The following is a 23210-nucleotide window of genomic DNA, read 5'->3' on the forward strand; positions in this document are numbered from 1 at the left end:
TGCTGAGAGACATCATTTCAGATTTAAGAAGCTCTATTGGCCTGGATAGTGGAGCAGGGATAGGGGAGAAAGGAAGGGAGGGAGGGAGGGAGGGAGGGAGGGAGGGAGGAAGGGAGGGAGGGAGGGAGGAAGGGGAAAGAAGGCATGGGGGGCGGGGGAAACTCATGTCATGATAGACTCCTCAGACATTAAAAGTACAATCAGAGAACATTAAGAGCAATTTTTATAGCAATACATTTAAAGGTTTATATAAATTGAACATGTGCCTTAAGAAATACATTTTTACTCAATTTGACACAAGAAGTAGAAAATATGAAAAGGTTTCTATTTATTAAATAAATTGTATTCATAATTTGAAAATATTCCACAAAGAAAATTCTAGTCCCATTGATCTTCACTAGTGAATTTGTCCAAACACTGGAAGAAGAAATATATTACTAGTACTACTAATAAAAGAAACTCAAAGCAGAGATGGATGGTGGTGCACCCCTGTAATTCCAGTACTTAGGAGGCTATGTACTCATACAGTTCAAGGCCAGCCTGGGCTACAGAGCAAGATTCTGCCCACCCCTTCAAAAGCTCATAAGGAGAACAGAAAAAAGGAGATGTTTCTAAAAATTGTTTTATAACGCCAGCCAAATTTAGATTGCACAACTTGGCAAGAATCCTATAATAAAGTGGGAGGAAATCCTCAATGCAGTAATGAAAAACAAAACAATGTATCATGGCCAAGTAAGATTTATCCCAAGAATGTCATGTTGAGTTTGCGTTTACAAAGCAATGAATGCAATTTCTCCCCTCAATGAGAGAAGCAAAAAGCCCATAACGTCATCTGAGTTTATGCAGAGTAAGCACTTGATGAGGTTCCACAGCCACTCATGGTAAGTCTCGGGGAGTTTCCTACTCTCATCAAGGGCTTAACTAACCCCCCTACAGCTGACAGCATCCTCAGTGATAAAGTGCAGGCTGGTGCCTTTACCCTGAGATTAGGGAGAGGATGGAGTCAGAAATAATCTGCAAAATTATACTTGTGATCTGAACCAGTGCACTAAGACAGGAATAGACATCAGAGGTATGAGAGTGGAAAGGAAGGGATCAAGCTGTCTTTATCCATGGTTACATGAATGCATGCATAAAAATCATGGGGTTTCTTTGGTAGTGAGGGCCTTGCACATACAGGTAAATGTCCTACCACCTAGATATAACCTTGACCCTCTTTCACTCTTTATTTTGAGTCAGGCTCTCACTAACTTGTCCAGGCAGGACTTGAAGTCACAACCTTCCTCTCTGTTTCCTGAGTAGCTGGGATGATAGGCCTGCGCCATCAGGCCTGGCTCTGCATCGCAAATCCAAAGCTAATCTACATACAGCTTATCAGAATTACCAAGTGAAGACTGCCAGGTTCAAAATCAGTTAAAATGCCCATGATATTTCTATGCATCAGCAGCACAAATTAGAAAAGAGATCTTCAAATGTAAAAAAGCAATGCCAAGTCAAATAACACCAAATATCAAATACAAAGAAACCCAGCAAAAGAAGGCAAGACCTAGAGAGAGCTACATGAAGCAAGGCTGAGTGAAGTCAGAGAAAAAGCAGGACAGCAGATTCTACCTCTTCCTAAAGGCAGGGAGAAACGCTTTTCTGTGGAAGCTGATGCACTGATTGCTCTAAACGGTACAGGGAAATGAAGATGATATCATAGGAGATAAAGAGCAAAGCTGGAGAATTTACACTTGGTGAGATGCCAAGACTCGCTTCACGGTGACAGGATTAAGATGCTGTGCTAAAGACACAGGGTAGAAAAGCAGACAGATTTCCATAGGGTCAAAACCAACCCACGGTGCAAGGACACGTGATATGAGCTAGAATGAGACTACAGTTAATGGGAGGAAGCAGACGTCCCAGAATTAGTTCCACAACGGTAGACGTTCAGAGAGCAAGCAAGAAACCACTTCATACCATTTACAAGAGCAGATATCACGTGGACCACAGAACGAAACAGTATCCTGTCTGGTCACAGCACAGGCATGTTTGCATGAAGGGTTTTTAAGCAGGACACAAACTGCACATTACAAGAACAGACAGATTGCATGTCCTTGATATCAGGAGCCATGTTCATCCACAGATGCTGCTGGGGTGTCTGGGGCAGCCACATTGAGAAGACTGCCGTGCTAGCCAGAATATAGAGAGAAGTTATGGAAATCAAGCAGGAAAAACATTCTCCAGATTAAAAGAGCCAATGTGAACAAAAGACAATGTGTCAATGGCACAAGGATGGGGCCGTTGTTCTCTCTACTGCGACAGAGCTGCAGTGCTGGATTGTGTTCCAATGTGGAATGAAGGGGGCCCTTCCCCCCCTCCCCCCGCCCCGAGGGCAGGGAGGAAGTGGGTTCACCCGCTCTGGTCAACTGAGTGCTCTGAGGTTGGCACTGGCTCTTCCTATGGCCCAGCACTCCCCTTGGCCACACAGATAGCAGAAGCCAGTACCTGAGGCCACCCAAGGACATGAATGGGATATTTGCAACAGCTCAAACCTGAAACTCCTTTAGAGAAGAATGGGTAACACACTGCTGGATGGCCAGGGAACATGCTGGTGTGGTTTCCAGGAAGTTGGAAGAAGCAAGAGCAATATGTGGGAAGGGCATCTCTGGGACGTGTTTGCAGGTACTAGGTCTCTTCATTCAATGATGGTTACATTCAGCTGCAAGCTGCAGCCACTGCACTGTCCTCTGCATTTGTGCCTTTCCTGCACAGCAGTTGTCCCGCAGTCTAAGCAAGATGGGTGGAAAAGCAAGTGTGGGTGCCCAGTGTTCAACTCCAGCTATGTCTGGGTACAGTCTGTCTGTGCACTGACATTCTCAAAGGCTCTTGATTTGCCTAAGCACATTCCAAATAAGCATCTTCGGTGGACATCTGTGGCCGAGACCTCGCCCCCGGGATCTTCCCTCATCTTGCGCAGCAGTGGCCACTGGGACATGTTCCCCAGAAGTTAGACAAATCGGCTGTGAGATTGGCCGATGGGCTGGGGTGGCTTCAATTGATTTCGTGGACTTTTGGCAAAACCCGAAGCATTGCTGGAGAGTGCTCAGGGACTTGGGAAAGCTACTGTCCCATCTGGTGGCATTGTCTTAAAAGAACTGTGACTCTGTCTGCTCCATCTGAGAAGAGGGCCTCCATGCCTTTCTGACCACCTCCCCAAGACACATGTCCTCGGTGAAACAAAATCGTGGAAACGCAAGGCCAGGCCCAGCCCTCCACCAGGCACTTGGCGCTTTGGGGATTGGCCTCACTTTTATACTTTTCTTTATAGGGTTTTCACTAGTGCTGTATATTAGCACATCACATTAGCTAACTGCTCTAATGGCTGGGCAGAAGGGACTAATACTGTAAGCCACAGACTTTTATGAGGGAGAGGAAATTGCTTTTTGCCTGTAATTCCTCTATTTTATAGAGTTGTGAATAGCAGTCCGAGGTTGTACTTTATAAAATACACTCTGTGTGCAACTGCTGTGTGCTTGCACAGCAGAACCCTCCTGGACTCAATGGCAACCCTGCACGAATGCTCCAGTGTTCAGCACAGTCCTGCTCTTGGAGTATCATAGGATGGAGACTCTGATGAAGGCAAAACTGTGAAGTGAGGTCATCTGAGGCCACAGCGAGCCTGTGCAGAATGTCCCAGAACCTTCAAGCATGAGATTTCCCACCCCTTCCACTTCACTATGACATTACTGAAAGTTTGGCCAAGAAAGCTCCCAGGGCCTGGCTTACCCAGGAGCACGGAGTAGGGCATGCACAGGTGAAACCAAGGGGACCCACCTATTACCAGAGAGGGTCTGTCTGTCTTGAACTCCCATGCAGGACAGAGGTGGACAGACAGTTCTGACTCTTTACTTCCCATGCTGTGACTTTCTGGGCAAAAGTGAGAAGACTGTTGAACTCAGACAGGAGTCTCAAAGCCCTGGCTGTCCCAAGTCTTGCCCTGCCTTGGCCAGATGTGTCTCGAGTGTCCATAGGTGACATCTTGGCCATGCTTCCTTCTCTCCACCAGCCTTCCTCTGAGGCTCCTGAGTTCTACTAGGCCACGTCCTAGCCCATCCATTAGGGCCCTGGGCTCAGCACTCTGCTGGCTCTGATAGCAGGTGTGGCTTAGCCTGACTGCGGGTCAGGATGTAACGATCAGCTGGGTACCTACTATATGCACTCCCTCAAACAGACTTGAATTGTAGTCAGACAATGCCACTGGCCGGGCAGAGACCGAACTTCAAATTATAGCATCTGCTTTGGTGGCTCTAAGATGAACCCAGAACCTTCTCAGTTCCCTTCCCCAGCCCAGAACACCTGGGGATGGATCCACTGTGTTGTGTCCCCAGGGCCTAGACTTCAGCAGGATTCCCAGACTTGTGCCCCCCACAGCAGCCCCAGCTGTAACCCTGTCCACTGACTAATGGGCCATCCCTCTTTGGGGCCACGGCCCCTGTTCAAATACTCCAGCTTGTATGACATGTGTTCAAATACTCCAGCTTGTATGACATCAGTCTGGGAAGAGCTCCCAAGGCCCACTGCTTCTTCCTTCAGCCCCATCATCCCTCCTGACCTGGAGTTCTTGGCCTTTATCACACCACACTGGCCTAAGGCTCCATGCTAGCAGTGTGCCCTGTGAAGAAATGGCAGCGTCTCGGCCAGACAGTGCAAGAACATAGACAGTTAAATGTTTTCAAGTGTAACTGCAGCCAAGGTTTCTCCATGGGGAAGGCCCCTAGAATCCCAAGCTTATCTTGCCTTGTGGGGCTCATGGTATCTCCCTACGTGAGTGAGCTGAGCTGGTCTGCTGCCTAGGGACTTGGGAACAAGATTTCTCTGGCCTGCTAGGCCAAGGGAGACCATGGCTCCATCTCTAGGCCAAAGGCCCGGCCAACATCTGTATACCCAGACAGACTGGCGCTGAACTGGGACTCAAGGGCTCTTACAGTTCCAGATCCAGAGCCATATTCTCAACCCGGTCCTCAGCCCTTGGGGTTAGCCCGCCTACGGGCGATGTCCCCACCCCCTTTTGCTCTGCCCTGCTTCAGCTTCTGTCTCTGGTGTCCTCAGAAATACCTCAGGCTCTTTGTCCATACCGAGTTCTCGCCCTCTCTCCCCAAGCTACAGCTCCTGGGCCCCGCGTTCTAGGGAGACATTCAAAGTACCCAGCATCTAGTTTATAAGCCTGACACCCACCTCAGGTGCATCCGAGCTGTGGAGTCTAGAGAGTCAGCCCAAATTCACAATTAGGATTCAGAAAACAGGGTGTCCTCTTACCAACGAGGGGCCGAGTGAGATGATACAGGCAGTCCTGAGGTGTCATCAATAAGGAGCCCCCATTGGCCAGTGTCACAAGAAGAGGTGGCCCTGCACCCAGAGCCTTGGGCCTAGTTTCTGGACCCATAGGGAACAGTGACTTGACCCAGGGCAACACTGGCTTGCTCTAGCACTTCCTGTCTCCTGGGCACAGGATCAAGCCTGTTCTTTGGGTTTTTCATTATGTCATCAAATTGTACAGTTTATCCGTGGCTGGTGCCTGGAAGCAGTGGCTGAAGATGGATTCAGGAGTAGGGAAGAGGCCAGCTGCACCTCCAATGGCTTATGTGTGGATACCTGAGGTCAAGGGTCAGAAGAAAACTCCTAGCCCAGCATGAAAATATGAAGAGTCTCCAACAGTGACACCTGGTGGGGATGGTGAGTAATGCAGCAGATGGAAAGAAACCAAGGCCCTTCAGTGTTGGACTGGATTAGATGAGCAACAGCTCTTGGATTACTGGGCATGGTCTCAAGAGGGAAGTACTGACCTTGTCAATAGGAAGTGTATATCTCCAAGTGTTAAAATGACAGGCAAAGGATATTCTCTAGACTAAATATGGATTCTATAGGGAAAAACCCTGAGAGACTTTGAAACAGGCAAAAGTATTTCCTGACTGTCCTTTCATTAGAATGCCAGGGCCGCTGGGGACTGTGTAGTATTGTAGAGAGGCACACCATGTGTGTGTCTTCAACTTGGATGTTGCAAGGCTCTGCGGAGAGAGTGATAAGCATGGCGAACACCGCTGGCATCTCCTGTGCATGGTGCACATCTGAGAGCCGTCTCTTGGTTGTATAGGAATTTGTTTCCTATTCAGTTCTGAGGATAAAACCAAACCCAGGACCTGGAGGATGTGAAACAAGGACTCCACCACTGAGCTAGATCTTCTGTCCTATTTTTGTGTATGTATTAGGATATTTTATATAAAAAGTCACTTCCCCTACAATTAAAGGTTTAATTTTTCCTTTCCTGCCTGAGGTCTTTAGTTTTTCTTTCCCCAACTAAAGTGGCAGGAATTCTTTAGAAAGAAAAAAGAAGAAACCACTCTCATCCACTTGTGTGATTTTTGAAAGGTCACTTTAGAGCCCTTGGTATCAGATCCCTTGCATATTACACACACACACACACACACACACACACACACACACACGCACACGCACGCACGCATGCACGCACACACGCACGCACACGCACACCATGTGTTTCCCCAGTTGGGGTGTAAAGGAGAGGCTAAGAGAATTGTTCAACGGGAAAGACAGGTGGAGGGGGGCTCTGCGGCAGCACAGACAATGAAGGAGCTGAACCTTCAAGAGTAGACCGTTCTCAGTAAGTAAGAGCTGCTGGTACATCCGTGACTTGGGGGGAGAGGGAGCCAAAGGATTTACTTCAGAGAGCAAGTATCTCTGACACTTAGAATGATTGATATAAACAAGGAAGTTGAGGATGTTACCTAGAAAATAGAACAGAAAGCCAAGGTTGGGAGAAGAATAATAAATTCAGTGTGAACTCAAAGGCCCAGCTTCTGCTGAGCAGATATAGAGGGAAGATGAGAGGCAAGAAGGGATTTGAACCCTGACAGTGTCTTTTCCCCAGCTGGAGGACAGCTGGAGAGAGCATCCACCTGCCTGCTGTAGATGAGCAGGTGCCCGTGTTATCCATACAGCTCAGTGCCATTTCAGAGATGTCCTAAGCTCAAGGAGAAGGCAGGGCTGGTGGGGAACGGGGCAGAAGAAAGGACGGGGTATTCGAGCAATGAAGAAAGGTCCAGAATTGTTGGGTTGTGCTGTTTAGCTGGGTATAGAGACAGGAGGAGGGGCAGTGCCTAACGCCTTTACCTCAAAGGCAAATGGTTGGAATTCTGTTTTGACAGCGTTGAGAGGTTCACCGTCCTACTGGAAATGTGGCGTGCATTAGTGACAGACACTCAGGAGACTAAGCAAACGAAGGAATAACTCAGAGGAGTACGTACGGATGTGTGAGCTGTATGACACAAAGGGATGGACCCTGAGTCACTGTGTGAGCCACCGGTGTGTAACCCTCACGGCAAGAACGGAACTGTACAGCCTTCCCTCACCCAAGATAGAGCTGCACCCCGGATGCTCTCTCTGCCCCCCTGGATCTTCTCTCGACCTTCCTGTCAGGTTCTGTAACCCAAGAGGTGGAGGGCTGGGGATGTGGCTCAGTAAGTGTTTGCCTAGCATGTGTGAGGCCTTTGACTCAATCCCTACCCTGGATGGGGGAGCTGGTCCCTGCAATGATCCCACCTGTTCCTCCATGCTCGTGTCTGGTCTATGGGTCAGTGGGAGGTGAGTGGTCTGGACGCGTGCTCCCTGCTCCCGGTTGGGTTGGGAGTTGACGGTAGCTGGCTGAGTCTTGCCCCCCATGTTCTCTTGTGCTGAGTGCTGCCTTTCCCTCTGGATCCGGAGCCCCGGTGCCCAGACCCAGGGATGACTCATCCTACGGGGGAGGGGGTGCTCTTCTCATCACCCTCCTTCAACTTTCCTCAGGGCTTCTCAGAGGATGCACCATCTGGTTCCTGCTGAGATGTACCCAGGACGCTATGGTGAAGCAGGGCTAGAAGCAACACTGGGGGGGGGGGAGGCGTGGCATGCAGGAGAGAGAAGGCAGCATAGACCGAAGTGAGGTAACAGCTCAAACATACTGTGCCGGTCTGGGGTAAGGTCCAGGGCCACCAGCTGGGGGAGTCACAGGCATTTGCCTCTACGGACCCAAACCAGAGTGGGAGGGGGACTATGGAACACAGTTATTTTCTTACAAGCTTTGTGGAGAAGTAAGGTTGCCTTCCTCTGCTACGAACACTGGGACACGGTCTCCAAGCAGGACAAAGGAAAGGACAAATGGAGCGGGCAGAGTGAGCTTTCCCAGAGGCCTGAGGGCAGCTTCCTCACTTCCCCAGATAGACAGGCTAGGGCAGAGTCCCACTATGTGACGTCATATTATGTGGGATCTCAGGCCACATCTTGGGGTTACTAAAGGCAATGACAGCATATGGTTCTGGACAGATAGAGAGGGGGTAGAGGTATCAGAGCAGGAAAGGGGCAGGGCTTCCAGGTTAGGAATAGGGCAGGCACCCTGTGTTCATCATGGTAAAGTCATGTCTCCTACACAATGCCCAAATTCTTCTTTCTGGTGGTGTCCAGAAAATTGCTGCTATCTTCTGAAATTCCATGAAGTGGTGTGGCCTAAAGCATGTCTCTGAATACCAGAAACCCAGGGAAGTGGAGGAAGGATGACTCCCTGGGTACCCTAACTAGAAAGATGGCTACATCCTACTACAGAGTGCCTCAATACCTAAGATACCTGGATACTTACAGTAATTTGAATGAGATGCCATGCATAAGTCTCTGGCATTTAAATGGTTGATCCCCAGTTAGTGCTGTTTGGGAAGGATCAGGAGGTGTGGCTGGTTGGAGGAGGTGTGTCACTGGAGGCAGGCTTGAAATTTCAAAAGCCTTCCACCATCTCCAGTACACTCTTTCTGTTTCCTGCTTGTGGCTTGAAATGCAAGCTTCCAGCTGCTGCTCCAGGCCTATCACCGGCTACCTCCACTCTGCCACCATGGACTATTATCCCCCTGCATCTGCAAGCTCAAATAAACCCTTTCTTTCATAAGTTCTCTCGGTCATGGTGTCTTATCCATCAGTAGAAAAGTAACCAGTACTGTCCTAATGAAGCACAAGATGAGGTTAGGTGTGTGTGACTCTAAGGTAGAACTCCATTTCCCCCAAATCCCTGAGAAGTACACTTTCCAAGAGAAGAGTCACACCTAACCCATTCCCCACAACTCCTGGATGTTCTCTTCTGCTTGTTGGTACTGGGCCTGAGAACGCTGGCTAGTCTGTGGGATTCCTAGAATACACAGACACTTCCAGACATTGAGTATACCTGAGCATCTACAGGGTCAGACCTAGGACAATGTCTCCCTAGAGGTACACATGGCACAGGAATCTCAAAGCTGCTCCAGGCACCTCACCAGCACAGAGACCTCTTAGTCTCTGCCCTCTTGATCTGTCCAGCAACTCAGAATCCTCCTGCGATCAGTGTGTGAGCCTCACCTGGCTTCTAGCTTAACCTGGGGCTCCTCCATGGCCCCTCTGGGGATGACAGGAATTCTGATTTGAAATTTCCCTATTCTGAGTGGGGATCAGGAGCACTGCTGTCCACGATGGAGGGGCAGATGGGGTCTTGCCTACCTGTAGGTACCTGGCTCTGTACTCCTGCACCTCCGAAGTCCTCAGAACTAATAGGGAGGGTGTGAGGTAAGTGAGTGGAGAAAACGGGCTGGTGAGGGACCAGAGCTGTGCCCTGCTGCCCACCTTCCCACCTGCCCACCAGCCACGTACCAGCCTGCGGATCTCACGCTCACACTCCTTCTTGATGCGGACGATTTCTTCTTGGTGCAGATGGTAGACACTTCTGATCTCAGCAGCCTTGATCTTGTCGGCCTGGATGACCATCGTCAGGGCCTCCTCCACCTGCTTTTTGGCCCCCTTGAGCTCTGAGATCTCTTGCTGCATCTTGACCTTCTCCACCTCGAACCCCTTCTTGGCCTCCTCCTTAGCCTCGCACAGGAGCACGGTCTTCACCTTGTCGGGCGCGCCATCCCGCAGGGTGTTGAGCAGCGCCTGCAGCCGCTGGTTCTCATTGTCCTTAATCTTGATGACTCTCAGCAGCTCGGCTTCGTGCTGCCGCAACAGAGCCTCCCGCACTGCCTGCAGCTCCTTCATCTTCTCCTCGTGCAGCTTGGTCTTGAGCTCGGTGACCAGGACCGCGTGTTTGCGCTGCTCGTGTTCACGCACCTGCTTCAGCTCCTGGCTCTTCTCCCGCTCCACTTTGCTGACCTGGAAGATAAGTGAGACGGAGGTTGTTGGAGCCCTGAGCACCTGCAACGGCCGAGGCAGGCCTGCATAGTTAAAAGGTTGCTTTCCTGCAAACTTCGGAGTTACCTGGCTTCCAAATGTGCTTTTAGGTGGCAATTAAAACAAGAGTCACCCTGCTCGGTGGAGGGAATGGATGTGCAGGGTGGTCGGCACCATATGGCCCTGCACCGTCGCAGAAAAGGTGGTCATGGACACTCTCTGTCCATGGGAATCTGCTCCAGGTCCTTCTAGGAGGAAGCTGAGCAGGAGAAGAAGGAGAGCTTCTCAATAGACACTGCCCCACAGGGGCAGTGGAGGGGCACTGGCAGGTCTGTGTCCGTGCAGAGCCTTCAAGCCAGTTTCTATTAACACTCTGCAGACACACAATGAACCTGCTGTACTTACCTTCAACAGGAAATGGGGAAGCCTCTTAGCAGCCAGGCTGTCTTTCTAGGTGACACCTCATGTCTAGGTTTTGGAAACAATGTGACCATGTGCTTCCTATTCATCCAGATGTTTTGGGGCTCTGATTGGGTGGTCGCCTCACTATAGCATGTACTATATAATGGATATAAAATGGATAATGGCTGAAATCCCCATGTGCCCTGTCTGTCCTGTGGCTGGAGAACCCAAGAGCTCCCCTGTGATCCATGGAGCTCACCTTCTGCCTTCACCCATGGAGGGCTCCCGTTCTCCCTGATAAGCAGATGAAACCACAAAGCTCCACAGCGTGGAGTCCAGAGTGGTCTGTCCTCCTGGCAGCATTTGACTTTGCTTCCCTCCATGAGACCTACAGGCTCCTCTTGGCGGCTCCCACATCAGGATCTGCCCTAGCTCTGCAGCCTACGCCTCTCTGGTCACTCACTTTGGAGGGGACCCACAGCCCAAACAACCCCTTTCCTTTCCTGTTGCTTCCCAAGGCTCCATGCCCTCACGTGCACAGGTCCCCAAACACTCTTTTTCTCTCTGGTCCTGACTCTCAGGTCTCCAAGGGCCAATTTACTTGGTGACACTGAGGGCCACACCCTATCACCTGCTCCCAGAAGGACCTGCAGGCTGCTTTGTGCCCGAAGGCTATCCTGGCTTTCTAAGGCCATCTAGGGGATCAGCCAATAGTGACCCAGCAGGCTATGGGTGTCACAGCCCCTTGCAACCCACTGCCAGGGGAAGGAGCAGCCTGCTTCTGTTGGAAAAACATCCCTCTCTTAGGTTGCTTCTGTTCTGATTAATCTCCTGCTCACAGTAGGTGTGCGTAGTCCTCACACCTGCTCCTGGAAAACAGTGCCTCTATGAATCTCAAAGACACACCTGGGGAGTTACCTGCTTCCTGCTGGGACCCTAAAACAGTCACTCTATGCTGAATTTGTTCAAACAGGCCTCCCCAGGTCTTGATGGCCTTCAACTCTCTCGTCCTGTAGTGGGCGCCATCAGTTCTGAAATGACTGATATTTCCCACATAGTCCTTTTCCACAGCAGCCAGCGAGGAGTCCATAGTGAGTGAGTCCTTCCTGTGCTGTCTATTCCTGTCTATTCCTGTCTATTTAATCCTTGCATGCCACTCCGTCTTCTAGTTCTTCCCTTGTCTTCTTTGGAGAGAATCTTGTTGGAGTCATCCATCTTCTAGGCTCCCACTTTCTTTACCCACCACCCCAAACAGCAGCCAAGCTGCCCACTCCAGCTCCAAGCACACCTAGGTCCCCATGCTTGCACAGCAAACATCTCCCTCCTGAGCTCTCTCCCCAGCCCTAGCCTACTTAAAAGGCTCCTCCAACTTACATCAGTGCCACGATCTCTGGACAAAACCTTTAACACAGGGGTCTTTGGGGACAGTTAAGGTCCAAACTGTTCTTGATTTATCTGCCTCTGAGGCTGGCCTTCCTCCCTCCCCCACCAGAGGCAACTTTTCAGGGGCTGTTTGCTGCTGCTTCCCCGGAGGACAGGCGTGTGACACTGACTCACACAGCTGGCACCAGGGCTGGTGGCCCTATTGTCCTCTTATGGCCCAGCATGCCTCTGCCTGTCCCTGCACACTGGACCATAGGCAGCCATCCAGCAGTGTGGACGTCTGCTTTGCTTAACAGACCATTAATGGAAGCTAGAGCAAGCAGGTACCTGTACCCCCATTTAATGTGCATCTCCTCCTTTTCCAGATTCAACTGAACCCCAGAGATGAGAAAAGAAAAAGCCGGGGTTTGTTTGCTTTCAGTTTTTTGAGACAGGGTCTCACATTTTAGCTGAGGTTTGCCCCATGCTAACACTCTGCGGTCCAAGCTAGCCTTGAACTCACAGAAATCTTCCTGCTTCAGCCTACAGATTACAGGCATGAGCTACCACATAGTGTTTCTGAATTATTTGAAGAAAGTCCTTCTCTTCTTCCATGGATCCTTTGAATGGTTCCATAATGTTCTATGTGTTTAAAGGAAGGAAGAATCAATGGCTGAGTGGGGCAGGGATAGCTAGTTTCTCCTGAGGGCTAGGTCCTGAGGGCGCACTGCGTCCTGAGTGGGACTTGGTAGGCCAGAACCAACACCAGTATCTATGGCCCAGAGCCTGGCTCTGTTCTCTCAGCAGATACATATTCAGATCTTGTGAAAACGTCCCAGTGGGAATGAGCAAAGAGATGAGTGAGTGCATCCTGTGTCACAGAGTAGATCACGGAGAGTGGAGAACAGTGTGAGCCGAACAGCCCAAGGCAGGGTGAAGCTCTACCCCACCTTGAAGCTGTTGGAGATAAGGAGGTTACTTCTGTCCAGGACCTGAGACTTTGCCCCATGTGTGGAAGGCTTGGCTAACATCCAGTCAGCCACCAGAAGCCCTCTCCTCTCCTGCCCCTCTCAAAGCACCCACAGTGCCGAGGTTGGGCCACTAGCTTCCAACAAAGCATGTGACAGAGTGAGATCCCCATCCCAGGACAGCCATGAAAGCTGGGCAGAAGTTAGGCCCTGGAGAATCTTGGGAGTCACCTAGAGAAATGCCACTAGTCAACTTCAAGGCTCAACACAAAAGCTAACTAGCTCTCCTGGAATTCTGGGAAGCTGGGTAAAGACAGACATGCTGGGGGAGGACAGATGACCTTGGCTCACAGTGTCAGGGGGTTTCAGTCCATGGTCACTTGGCTCCCCTGCTTCTAGGCCTGTGTGTGTGAAGGAAGAACATCATAGCTGGGAAGAGACAGGTGGGGAAGCAAAGTCAACAGCCTCATGGTGGACAGAAGCCGATGCTGGCCAATTTCTGCCTTCCACGTTCGTTTCTCTGCTCCCCGCCCTGAAGACTACTGGGAAATGCCATCCACATTTAGAGTGGTTCTTGTCTTCTTAGCTGCTGTCCCTCATGCCACCTGGCTCTGAACACCCTCACAGACATGCCCAGAGGTGTGCTTTACCGATGAGCATGTCTCTCCATCTAGCCAGGTCCATAATCAAGATTAATCATCACAGCCACTTGACACTCACAAAAGCCTGCAGCTGGCAGAGACTGGCACTGGGGTGTTTGGCTGCTGTGAGAAATGCTGCAGCCTTCTCCGACATAGGGCAGCCACCGATGCCTGCCAGGGCCAGAGGGGCAGGGCCTGGCCCTGGATTCTCATGCATGCCTTTTCATTTCCTCTTGCTGCTTCTGGCCTCTCAGCATTTCCAAACCATGCAATGGGAGGGAGGGAGGCTGCTTTACTCGGGGTTGGAGGGGCGGGGGGGGGGGGGCTTCCTTCAGCTGCTGTTTGGTTGTGGTGGAAAAGCAAGATAAATAATTGATTCTTCCCTCTAATTACTCAGTTGTGAGATAATAAACTGGCTCCCTGCCAACCACGGAGTACTAACTAACTGTTGCCCGAGGAGCGTATGGATTCAAGCATACTTGATGGGCCTCAGTTCTTTGTAAATCTCATCTTCAGCGAGGCTTGAAGTGTTGGTCCCATTTGGGGCCAGTGAATGCCTCTTCAGGAGGCTCTTGAATCCTCTTGTTGAGACCCAAGTCGTTTCCCAAACTGTGGGATGTGGCGCAGTCCAGGTTTGCTTTGCTTATCTCTATTGCTCTGACTGCTTTTCATTTTCATAGAAAATGATATTTCAAGGTCTCAGCCACGGCCCTAGGACTGCTCATTCCTCCTGGATAGGTTACTGATGTATGTATGTATGTATGCATGTATGTATGTATGTATGTATATATGTATGCATGTATGTATGTATGTATGCATGTATGTATTAATATCACATGCACATACATCTTTCGAGTTCACATTAACATTAAGTTCAAAGTCAGGGCCACAGAGATTCTGCCTAGCCCCCTGCCCACAGCTGAATCTCTGTTCTTTCACACTGAGCACTTTTGTTCTCAAGGAATCAGGAGGGCATGCAGTCACTCGTTCCCCATACCCACGTTATACAGACAATTGTTTCAGGACTCGGTAGTTTTGATACTGACACCCCTGGGTGTGATAACCATGAATGGCTGGTGTTCTTGCCCTTTCTATAGCCCCCCCCCCCTGCCTCACTGCGTGGCCGGCTCCACAGTCATTCTACACTCTCTCTTCATACTTACATTCTCCCTGAGGAATCTCAAAGTACTTTATAAATCTCAAAATACTTCATAATTCCCAATGGATTTAGACATGTCAAGCCTGGCAGGCTGCCCTAAGCACAAGTCACAGGTGGCGTCTATGCCTTCACTGGGGTCCAACTCACAGAGGGGCTCTGGGTTCCATGTTCATAGGCCAGTTAGCGTCCCTGTCCACTTCAGAGTCTGAAGAGTCCTTAGGAGCAGCCATAGGAACGATGTCACCTGGATTCTTGTGTGAATGCGACTGGATGCAGGCTTTACGACTGGATGCAGGCTTTACCAGACACAACCCCCTCAGCATCTGCCTGCTGCTCACTCTTCTCTCCATCCGTAGCTGCTCTCTGCTGTCCCCAGTCACCCTGGAGTCTCCTCTGCTTCGTGTACAGTGCACACTGGCACCTATGCTTTCTTTCATGTTACTAGAGCACACTCTGGGATTGCTGGTCTGGGTCTTGGTTTCATGCACGCTCTTTCAAAAGAAAGACCTCTTAGTCGGGTGGCGGCGGCGGCGGCGGCGGTGGTGGCGCACGTCTTTAATCCCAGCATTCAGGAGGCAGAGCCAGGGTGGATCTCTTAGTTCATGGCCAGCCTGGTCTACAGAGCCAGATCCAGGACAGGCACCAAAACAGCACAGAGAAAACCTGTCTCAAAAAACAAAAACAAAAGCAAAAGAAAGAAAGAAAAAAGAAATTTCCTTGAAAACTCACTACCCTGGCAGAAGACCCAGGTTGGAGTCCTAGCACCCATATTGAGGCTCACAGCTGCCTGTAACTCCAGTTCCAGGAGAATCCAGGACCTTCTTCTGGTCTCTGCTGGCTCTTGCTTGTATGTGGTACATATAAACTCATACAAACACAGGTACATACAAAAAAATTAAGTAACATTTAAAATTATTTATTTACTTACTTACTTTTACATGTGGGCAGGAGGCCCAGGCTACATTGCAAGTGTGAAGGTCAATGACAATTCGTAGAAACTGGTTCTCTCTTTCCGCCATGTGGGTTCTGGTTGCCAGTCTCGGTGGCAAGTACTCTTACTCTCTGAGCCTTCTCAGGAGCCCCTTGTCTCCTTTTAAAACACAGCCACGTTTTCCTTAAGTGTCAGGTTTCTATATTCTGTTTTTATGTCCCCATCATCTTCAGGGACTGCTACTGTCCTTAAGTTAGAGTGACTTTGCTCATGTTCAGTATTTACTTATCCCCCCCCCCCAAGACAGGGTTTCTCTGTGTAGTTTTGGTGCCTGTTCTGGATCTTGCTCTGTAGACCAGGCTGGCCTCGAACTCACAGAGATCTGCCTGGCTCTGCCTCCCAAGTGCTGGGATTAAAGGCGTGTGCCACCACAACCCGGCCCTATTTTCTTTTAAGCTTTTTTTTTTTTTCACTTTGTTTATATCTTAGTCTCTCCTTCAATTCCTCACAAAGTATTATTCGTTGGGTTTATATGCCCATGTTCCTTCTAGATCTGTACTTCTAAATTTCCATTTCCAGTTTGTGAGTCCGGACACATCAGTTATGCATTTTTCTAACTTGTTTACCCAGTTTTTTGGATGTCTTTCAGGTCCATTGTAAATAACCTTCGTAGCTTCTTCTGCATGAGAGTGGGTTTCTGTGATGCGCTTTTACCATTTGTAGGGGCATTCCTCTGTCTCTTATTCATTTTCTCTCCCTACAGTAACTGGATAGGACCTGAGATTCTCCAATGGCCATTTGACATTTGAACCATCCCGGCTTTCACCCCCACCCCAGCATTTCCCTCTAGAGTGCTGTGTCCTGCACCACACAGAGTGCTCTGGAATTTTCTCCCTTACTTCTCCACAGCGTGGTAGCTGCTGTAAGCCATGTATCCACCTCCTCAGCACACTCCAGGGATGGGGGTTGGGGCAAGAGTCACTGGAAAATTTCCAAATGACCAACTCCACAGGGCTGAGCGCCTCACCTGCCATTTCTGGAGTCCTTTGTCCTCATGGCTCTCTGGTGTGGGCAACTGGAGGGGTATTCCCATTGCCCACACAGCCCCTTTGTTTTTTATATTTTACGTATGTATGTGTATATAATTTGTATTCATACATTATGCATATACATATACACACATATATAATTTCGAGGTAGAGTCTCACCTGGGTAGCCCAGGCTGGCCTCCTGCCTCAGCTTCCTGGCTATCAGTAAGTACTACAGGCAGTTATCACCATATCTACTTTTTTTTTTTTTTTTTTTTTTAAATGCCGTTTGAAAGATGCCTGGGTCCCACAGTAGAGTCCCTTCCCTGGCAGTGGGACCTGCTTGGTTCCCTTGGTGCTTTACACATGTGACCACCTTTCTCCATGTACCTGATGCTGCTCATTTCTCACCCCATCATCACCCGCTTCAGGTCAGCTCAGCATCCCAGCATGACTGCTTAGGAAATCAGCTCATCTCCAGGAAGACAACCACCATGTGCCTCACCCCTTCTCTCCTGGGGAGTAAACAGCAGAGGACACGGGGACTGGAAGTCTGCAAGGCCCCAGTGGCTGGGTGGCAGCTGAGGGGGTGGTAGGAAGGCTAGGAACACGGCTTGTCATGAGGGTCACAGCCCCACCCTATCTGATGCTAAATGTTCCTAAATTTCACTTCTCAGATGTAAGCACCAGTGATGCTTTCCTTTCCCTCTTCCCTACTCAAAACATTCACTGTAACCAGCTGTAGAAAAATCACATGAGCCGGGCGGTGGTGGCACACGCCTTTAATCCCAGCACTCGGGAGGCAGAGGCAGGCGGATCTCTGTAATTTCGAGGCCAGCCTGGTCTACAGAGTGAGTTCCAGGACAGCCAGAACTGTTTCACAGAGAAACCCTGTCTCAAAAACAAACAAACAAAAAACCCAAAAATCTTGAAAATCACCTTCATTTTAGAAGCTGAAAGAGCTTCTTAACACTCCATCATGTTTCCAAGCCCGTTCTCTTACTGTCGAACTTGATCACCATTTCTCATGTTTCCATGTTTTAAAACATATTTTATTTGGATTTATATATGTGTGCATGTACATATGTTCCTGTGTGTGAGTACTTGCCAATGCCAGAAGAGGGACTAGATTCCTGGAGCTGGAGTTACAGGCTGTTGTGAGCCATGTGACATGGGTGCTGGAAACCAAACTCTGGTCCCGTGCAAGAGCAGTAAGTACCCTTAACCACCGAGAGTATCTCCAGCTCCATCCATAGGGTTTCCTTCTGCTTACAGATGCTGAAGGCTGTGACACTACAAACACACGGTCACACAATCACCACAGAACCCTTAAACAGGGAATTTGGTCCAAAGGGGCCTCTGTATACAGTGAACTTTGGCCCGGCTGGATGTTCCAGCAGACTGCAACGTAACATGAGTTGTCTCTTGCAGCCAAGTGTTTGAGCCTCAGCCAGTTACAGAAGCCAAACCCTCGTTGAGACTGTGAAATTACGCACCAGACATGACCACTACATTGGACCTCTCCTGTGTCTCTATTTGCCAAAGCAGCCACTGGATGCAACTCAAGTCAGCTTCTGGACTTTCTAATCTGATTACCTACCTTGTATGGGAAAAAATTAAATGGTAGCTTCATAGTGTGTACTCCTATTTGCTTAGAACAATTCTCCTCTCACCTACTGTCCAGGTTAGCCATTTCCTACCAATTCTTGCCCATTGATCCTCCCAGATTAGAATTCAGGGACTGTAGGTCAGTGGTTCAGTTTGACCCCCTGGGACTTACAGCTTTGGGAGAAAATGCCCTCCCCCCACCAAAGGTAAGGAAATAGTTAAGCACTTCTCAGAACACAAGCACAGCCCATGACCTTTGGCTTCATCAGCTGTCAGCACACTGCCTCTGCCTCGTACTGTGGACTAATACACATCAGGCTCCCTTTTAGATGGAAGGGGAGGCTGAAGCTCACTCACTTTAGAAAGGTCTCCTTAAGGGGCTGGAGAGATGGTTCAGTGGTTAAAAGAACTTGCTAATCTTCCAGAGGACCCAGGTTCAATTCCCAGTACCCACATGGTGGCTCACACCCATCTGTAACTTTAGCTCCAGGGTATCTGACACCCTATTTTGACCTCTGTGGGAACTACATGTACATGGTGCACATACGTGTATGCAGGTAAAACACTCAGACACATAAAAATAAACCTAAAAATAAAATGTCTCCTAAGCAGTGCGTAGTTCAAGCAGCAAACTTCTACATGGACTTGAGAGGCAGCGCACTGGAAGGCTTGGCAAGATGCTGTTCAGAACAGAGGGTATCTGAGCCAGAAGTGCGGTGCAAGCTGCCGGGGTCCTGTGTCAGACCGGGTGCTGGGACCCGCTTGGGTGCCACACCCCCAGGAATCCACATCTCATCCTGCAGAGGCTTCTAGCCCAGCTGTCTATAGGTGCAACAGCCGTCTGCATTCATGCTACAAGAGTATGTACAGCTCTCAAATAATAGTTAGCAATACTGCCGGGACCTGCAGACAGCTTGAAGGTTTGGAGGTTTTAAATCAGACAGATGACAGGGTATGAGCCTACCCCTTAGCTCAAAAGTGATACTTAATTGGCCACATTTTTTTGCTGGAAAGGACATGCTCTCTGAGTATTTTTATGAAAATGAAAATCTGCAAGCCTTCAATTATGAGTGCTCTAGAATCCAAGGTCATCTTTATCAATCAGCTCTCTGATGACTGATTCCTTTATAGGAACAGACACCAAACAGAACACATATACCTGAACCCATCTGCCATGGGTTCTGTCTGTGCCCATGGTCTGTCTGTGTTAACCTCACCAGAGATGGTTGGAAGATAATAAAAAGAACTGCCACGCGAAGCTTTGCCCTGGGAAGGCCCAAATGAACAACAGGAACGACAGGTGGCAGCTTTTGCTGAGGCCTTCAAATGGCCATTAGCTGGGGAGGAGTTCAGCTGTCTCTCTGGTCGTGTGTGTGTGTGTGTGTGTGTGTGTGTGTGTGTGTGTGTGTGTGTGTGTGTCCTTAGGTGACCTCTGCTCATCAGAACAGTCCCAGAGCATGCCCAGCTAGGCTGTAGGATGATTCAGAGCTGTGTTCTGTGATTAGCTGATGGTTCTAATTTGAACAGATTGGCATGTGGTGTTTTTGCGCACCTGCTTGCTAGGGGCATGTCCTCTCACCAGGGGCATGCCCCCTCACTGGCTTGTGGCTTTCTCACATCCTGACAAAAGGTGTGTTTTTACAGATGGGTTGAATGACTGTGAAGAGAGACAAGAAGTTCAACTGTGAACAAATCAACTAGATTTCTGTGTCATTAGGAATGAAAATGTTAGGATGTATCAAATATTAGGTGATCAAATGCCTGTGAATATGTGCTAAGAAATACAGTCAGGACCTCTGTGCTACCGCCTGTTAGAAATTCAAAAGGGCTAAATAGACAGAATCAGCTCTGTTCATAAGTCCAAATGCTCAATATTATAAAGAAGTCAGCTTTCCCTCAAACGACCTGTAAATTCAATGCAACTCAATCCACAGGGGTGCTAAGAAAGCAGAAATTAACAAGTATATTCTAAGATTTGTGTGGAAATACAAAGACTCAAGACTCCCTAAAGCAGCTTTTAAGAAAAAAAAAGCAGAACAAGAAGATGCTCACTAAAGAATTAAGTCTGCCTTGGAAGAATTAGGAACTGAGCTAGCCTCAGACAGACAGACTCGGGGAAAACAGACCCCCGGCTCACAACAACGGGGTTGGTGCAGCTGGTGACTAAACTGCACATCTCTTGGGAATGGCAGCTAATCTAGATGCATCTTCCTTCCAGTAATGCCAGAGGCAAGAAGATAAACAGAGAAAAACAGAGGACCAGGCTCAAGTCTAGGTCACTACTGTGCTGTCAAAGCAAAGTGGGACTGCAGAGTCACGTGACCCAGGGCATTAACTCGGTAGGGCAAAGGCTGCCGTCCACAGTGCTGCCCCTGCATGGACTCACACACAAGTGTCTTCTGCTGGTTATAAACATGTGCTGTAGTGCGGAGTGGAAGGCCATTTCTTTCTTTATCATCAGGATCTTGCTAGGTGTCGTAGGCTGGCCTGGAACTTGCCATCTTCCTGCCTCCCCATCCCAAGTGCTGAGATCATATATGGGTGTCCTCCATGTTCTGTGTTTATTAAAAAATAAATATGTGGATGGAAGAAAAGGAAGGGGAATTATGTAATTATGCTATAACCTCCCCAAAATAAAACAAATACTTTTTTAAAAAAATAAGCCAGGCGGCGGCGGTGGTGAACGCCTTTAATCCCAGCACTCGGGAGGCAGAGCCAGGCGGATCTCTGTGAGTTCGAGGCCAGCCTGATCTCCAAAGCGAGTTCCAGGAAAGGCACAAAGCTACACAGAGAAACTCTGTCTTGAAAAACAAAACAAAACAAAAATCTAGCTGGGCGGTGGCACACACCTTTAATCCCAGCACTCAGGAGGCAGAAGCAGGCTGATCTTTGTGAGTTCGAGGCCAGCCTGGTCTACAGAGCAAGCTCCAGGAAAGGCTCAAAGCTACACAGAGAAACCCTGTCTCAAAAAACAAACAAAACAAAACAAAAAAAAAAAAAGTAAATATGTGGTGCCAGGGCTATTCCACGTTCATAGTGAAGACTCAGTCACTACTTGTATGAGGCACAAACGTCAACTCTAGGAGGGTTTTGGATATGTGAAAGGCAAAATGTCGGTTTTCTAGAGACAGGCTGGGGGAATGACTCAGGAAGTTCAGCACTGCTAGAAAAGCCGGAGGACCAGAGGTTGCACATGAATGTGGGGTAAACGTGGCAATCCACTCATAATCCTACTGCTTGGATTACAGAGGACCCCTGGAGCAAGGAGCAAACTTGGATAGCTAGACTAACCTCATCAGTGAACTCTGGGTCATGTGAGAGACCCTGCCTCAATATCTAAGACAGAGAGCAACTGAGAATGATACTTGTGTCAACCTTGGTCCTATATAGGCATGTGAACACACATGCATACATACATAGATACCCACACCCACATGTGTGCCCCACATGTGCATACATGCATATACACCACATATACACTCAAAAAAAAAAGAGAGAGAGAGAGAGGGAGGGAGAATGTCTAGTATAAAGCATAAGAAAGTGTCTCTCACCTTCGGCACAGGGAAAGGTTCTGAACAAAGAAGCTCAAGAGAAATCCGCTTGGACATCGTGCCTGTGCTTCCTAGGCCTCCTTAACCACACAGCAATGGTTTCTCCATCATCAAACATTCATTCCCCGTGAGGTCTCAAAGCCCCAAATCGGCACACTATGTACTATGCACACCCTGATCTCCTTAGCCACTTCCCAAGCCTGGATAATGAGGTGACTGTGTATGGTCTCACTCTTGTTAGCAGAACTGAGATTAGTACCCGGCACATCTGTGCACATCCCTGAATGTTCTTCTACAGACATTCTCAGGATTCACTGTAATGAAAACCCAGCAGCATCTCCCATGTCCTGGTCCCTGCCGAGGAGTCACCTGCAGAGCAGGGGACCTGCTCCACGGTCTTCAGCAACTTCTAAGGGTGTTAACCCAACCAGCCACCCGGGGAACTTGAGAACTAGTGACAGGTTAAAACAATGTGGCAGATAGACACTTGCTTTTATTTGTGTTCCTTGGGGAAACCTCCCTGGAGCTTCTGGTCACTGTTTATGGTTCCCTGAGCTAGATTAGGGACTTCTGGAAAGGAGAAGCTTGATTTGCTAAAATTGGGTCAAGACCATTAGTGGGCCATGAATTTAGGTGCCAAATGCTTTGAGACTAGGTGTGCGCAGTGTTGCAATCACGAGGCAAGCACATTTCTTACTGTAGGTCATGCTAACATCTACGAAAAGGTGTGAAGGTCGCGGTCTCAGAAGCTAGCTGTGGGGCTGGAGAGATGGCTTAGCAGTTAAAAACACTGGCTGCTCTCCCAGAGGGCTGGAGTTCATTCCCAGCACCCACATGGTGGCTCACGATCATCTTTAACTCTAGCTCCATGACTTCCAAGGGCACCAGTCATGCATGTGATGCCCAGACATTCATGCAGACTAAACACCCATACCCATAAAATACTTAATTAAAGGGAAAACCCAGCCACACTGCAGTATCAGATCTAGTGGTCCAAAGGCTTTTGCCTGGTTCATTAGGAGGACTGAGGGAAATAGGAAAACCAGACATGGCTGCAGAGAGATGTGGGATAAGGAATAGAGGGGATTATATACCCAGATAGCTGAGGGCATGGGTTTGTCTGATATATGTACAGAACAAAGCTGGCCTCTGGTCAGAGTCAGGGAAACCAGGTTGCCTGCTCCATGCAGAAAGAGCCATGGCTCTGTGCAATAAGGAGAATCCTATTCTTTGAGCCCCGGCTACCTCCAAAGCTCCTTGTGGGAATATTTTTCCCACTCCATGAACACAGAAGCACTACTACCCAGAATAATATGCACATGTTTCTCCAGGGAAACACTAGCGA

The 23210-nt window shown here is 49.0% G+C and overlaps 1 protein-coding gene across 11 annotated transcripts in view; it reads right to left on the bottom strand.

Moving 5' to 3' along the window:
• Jakmip3 (Janus kinase and microtubule interacting protein 3) overlaps positions 1-23210 on the bottom strand; it is a 133866-nt gene that overhangs the window by 51720 nt on the left and 58936 nt on the right. For all 11 annotated transcript variants that reach the window (XM_037209519.1, XM_028869408.2, XM_037209527.1 and 8 more), the window contains exon 3: positions 9700-10197. In XM_037209519.1, coding sequence (XP_037065414.1) covers positions 9700-10197 — 498 coding nt within the window. The remainder of the gene's footprint in view (positions 1-9699; positions 10198-23210) is intronic.

This window comes from Peromyscus leucopus, chromosome 1, assembly GCF_004664715.2.
Source record: "Peromyscus leucopus breed LL Stock chromosome 1, UCI_PerLeu_2.1, whole genome shotgun sequence".
Taxonomy (NCBI): domain Eukaryota; kingdom Metazoa; phylum Chordata; class Mammalia; order Rodentia; family Cricetidae; genus Peromyscus; species Peromyscus leucopus.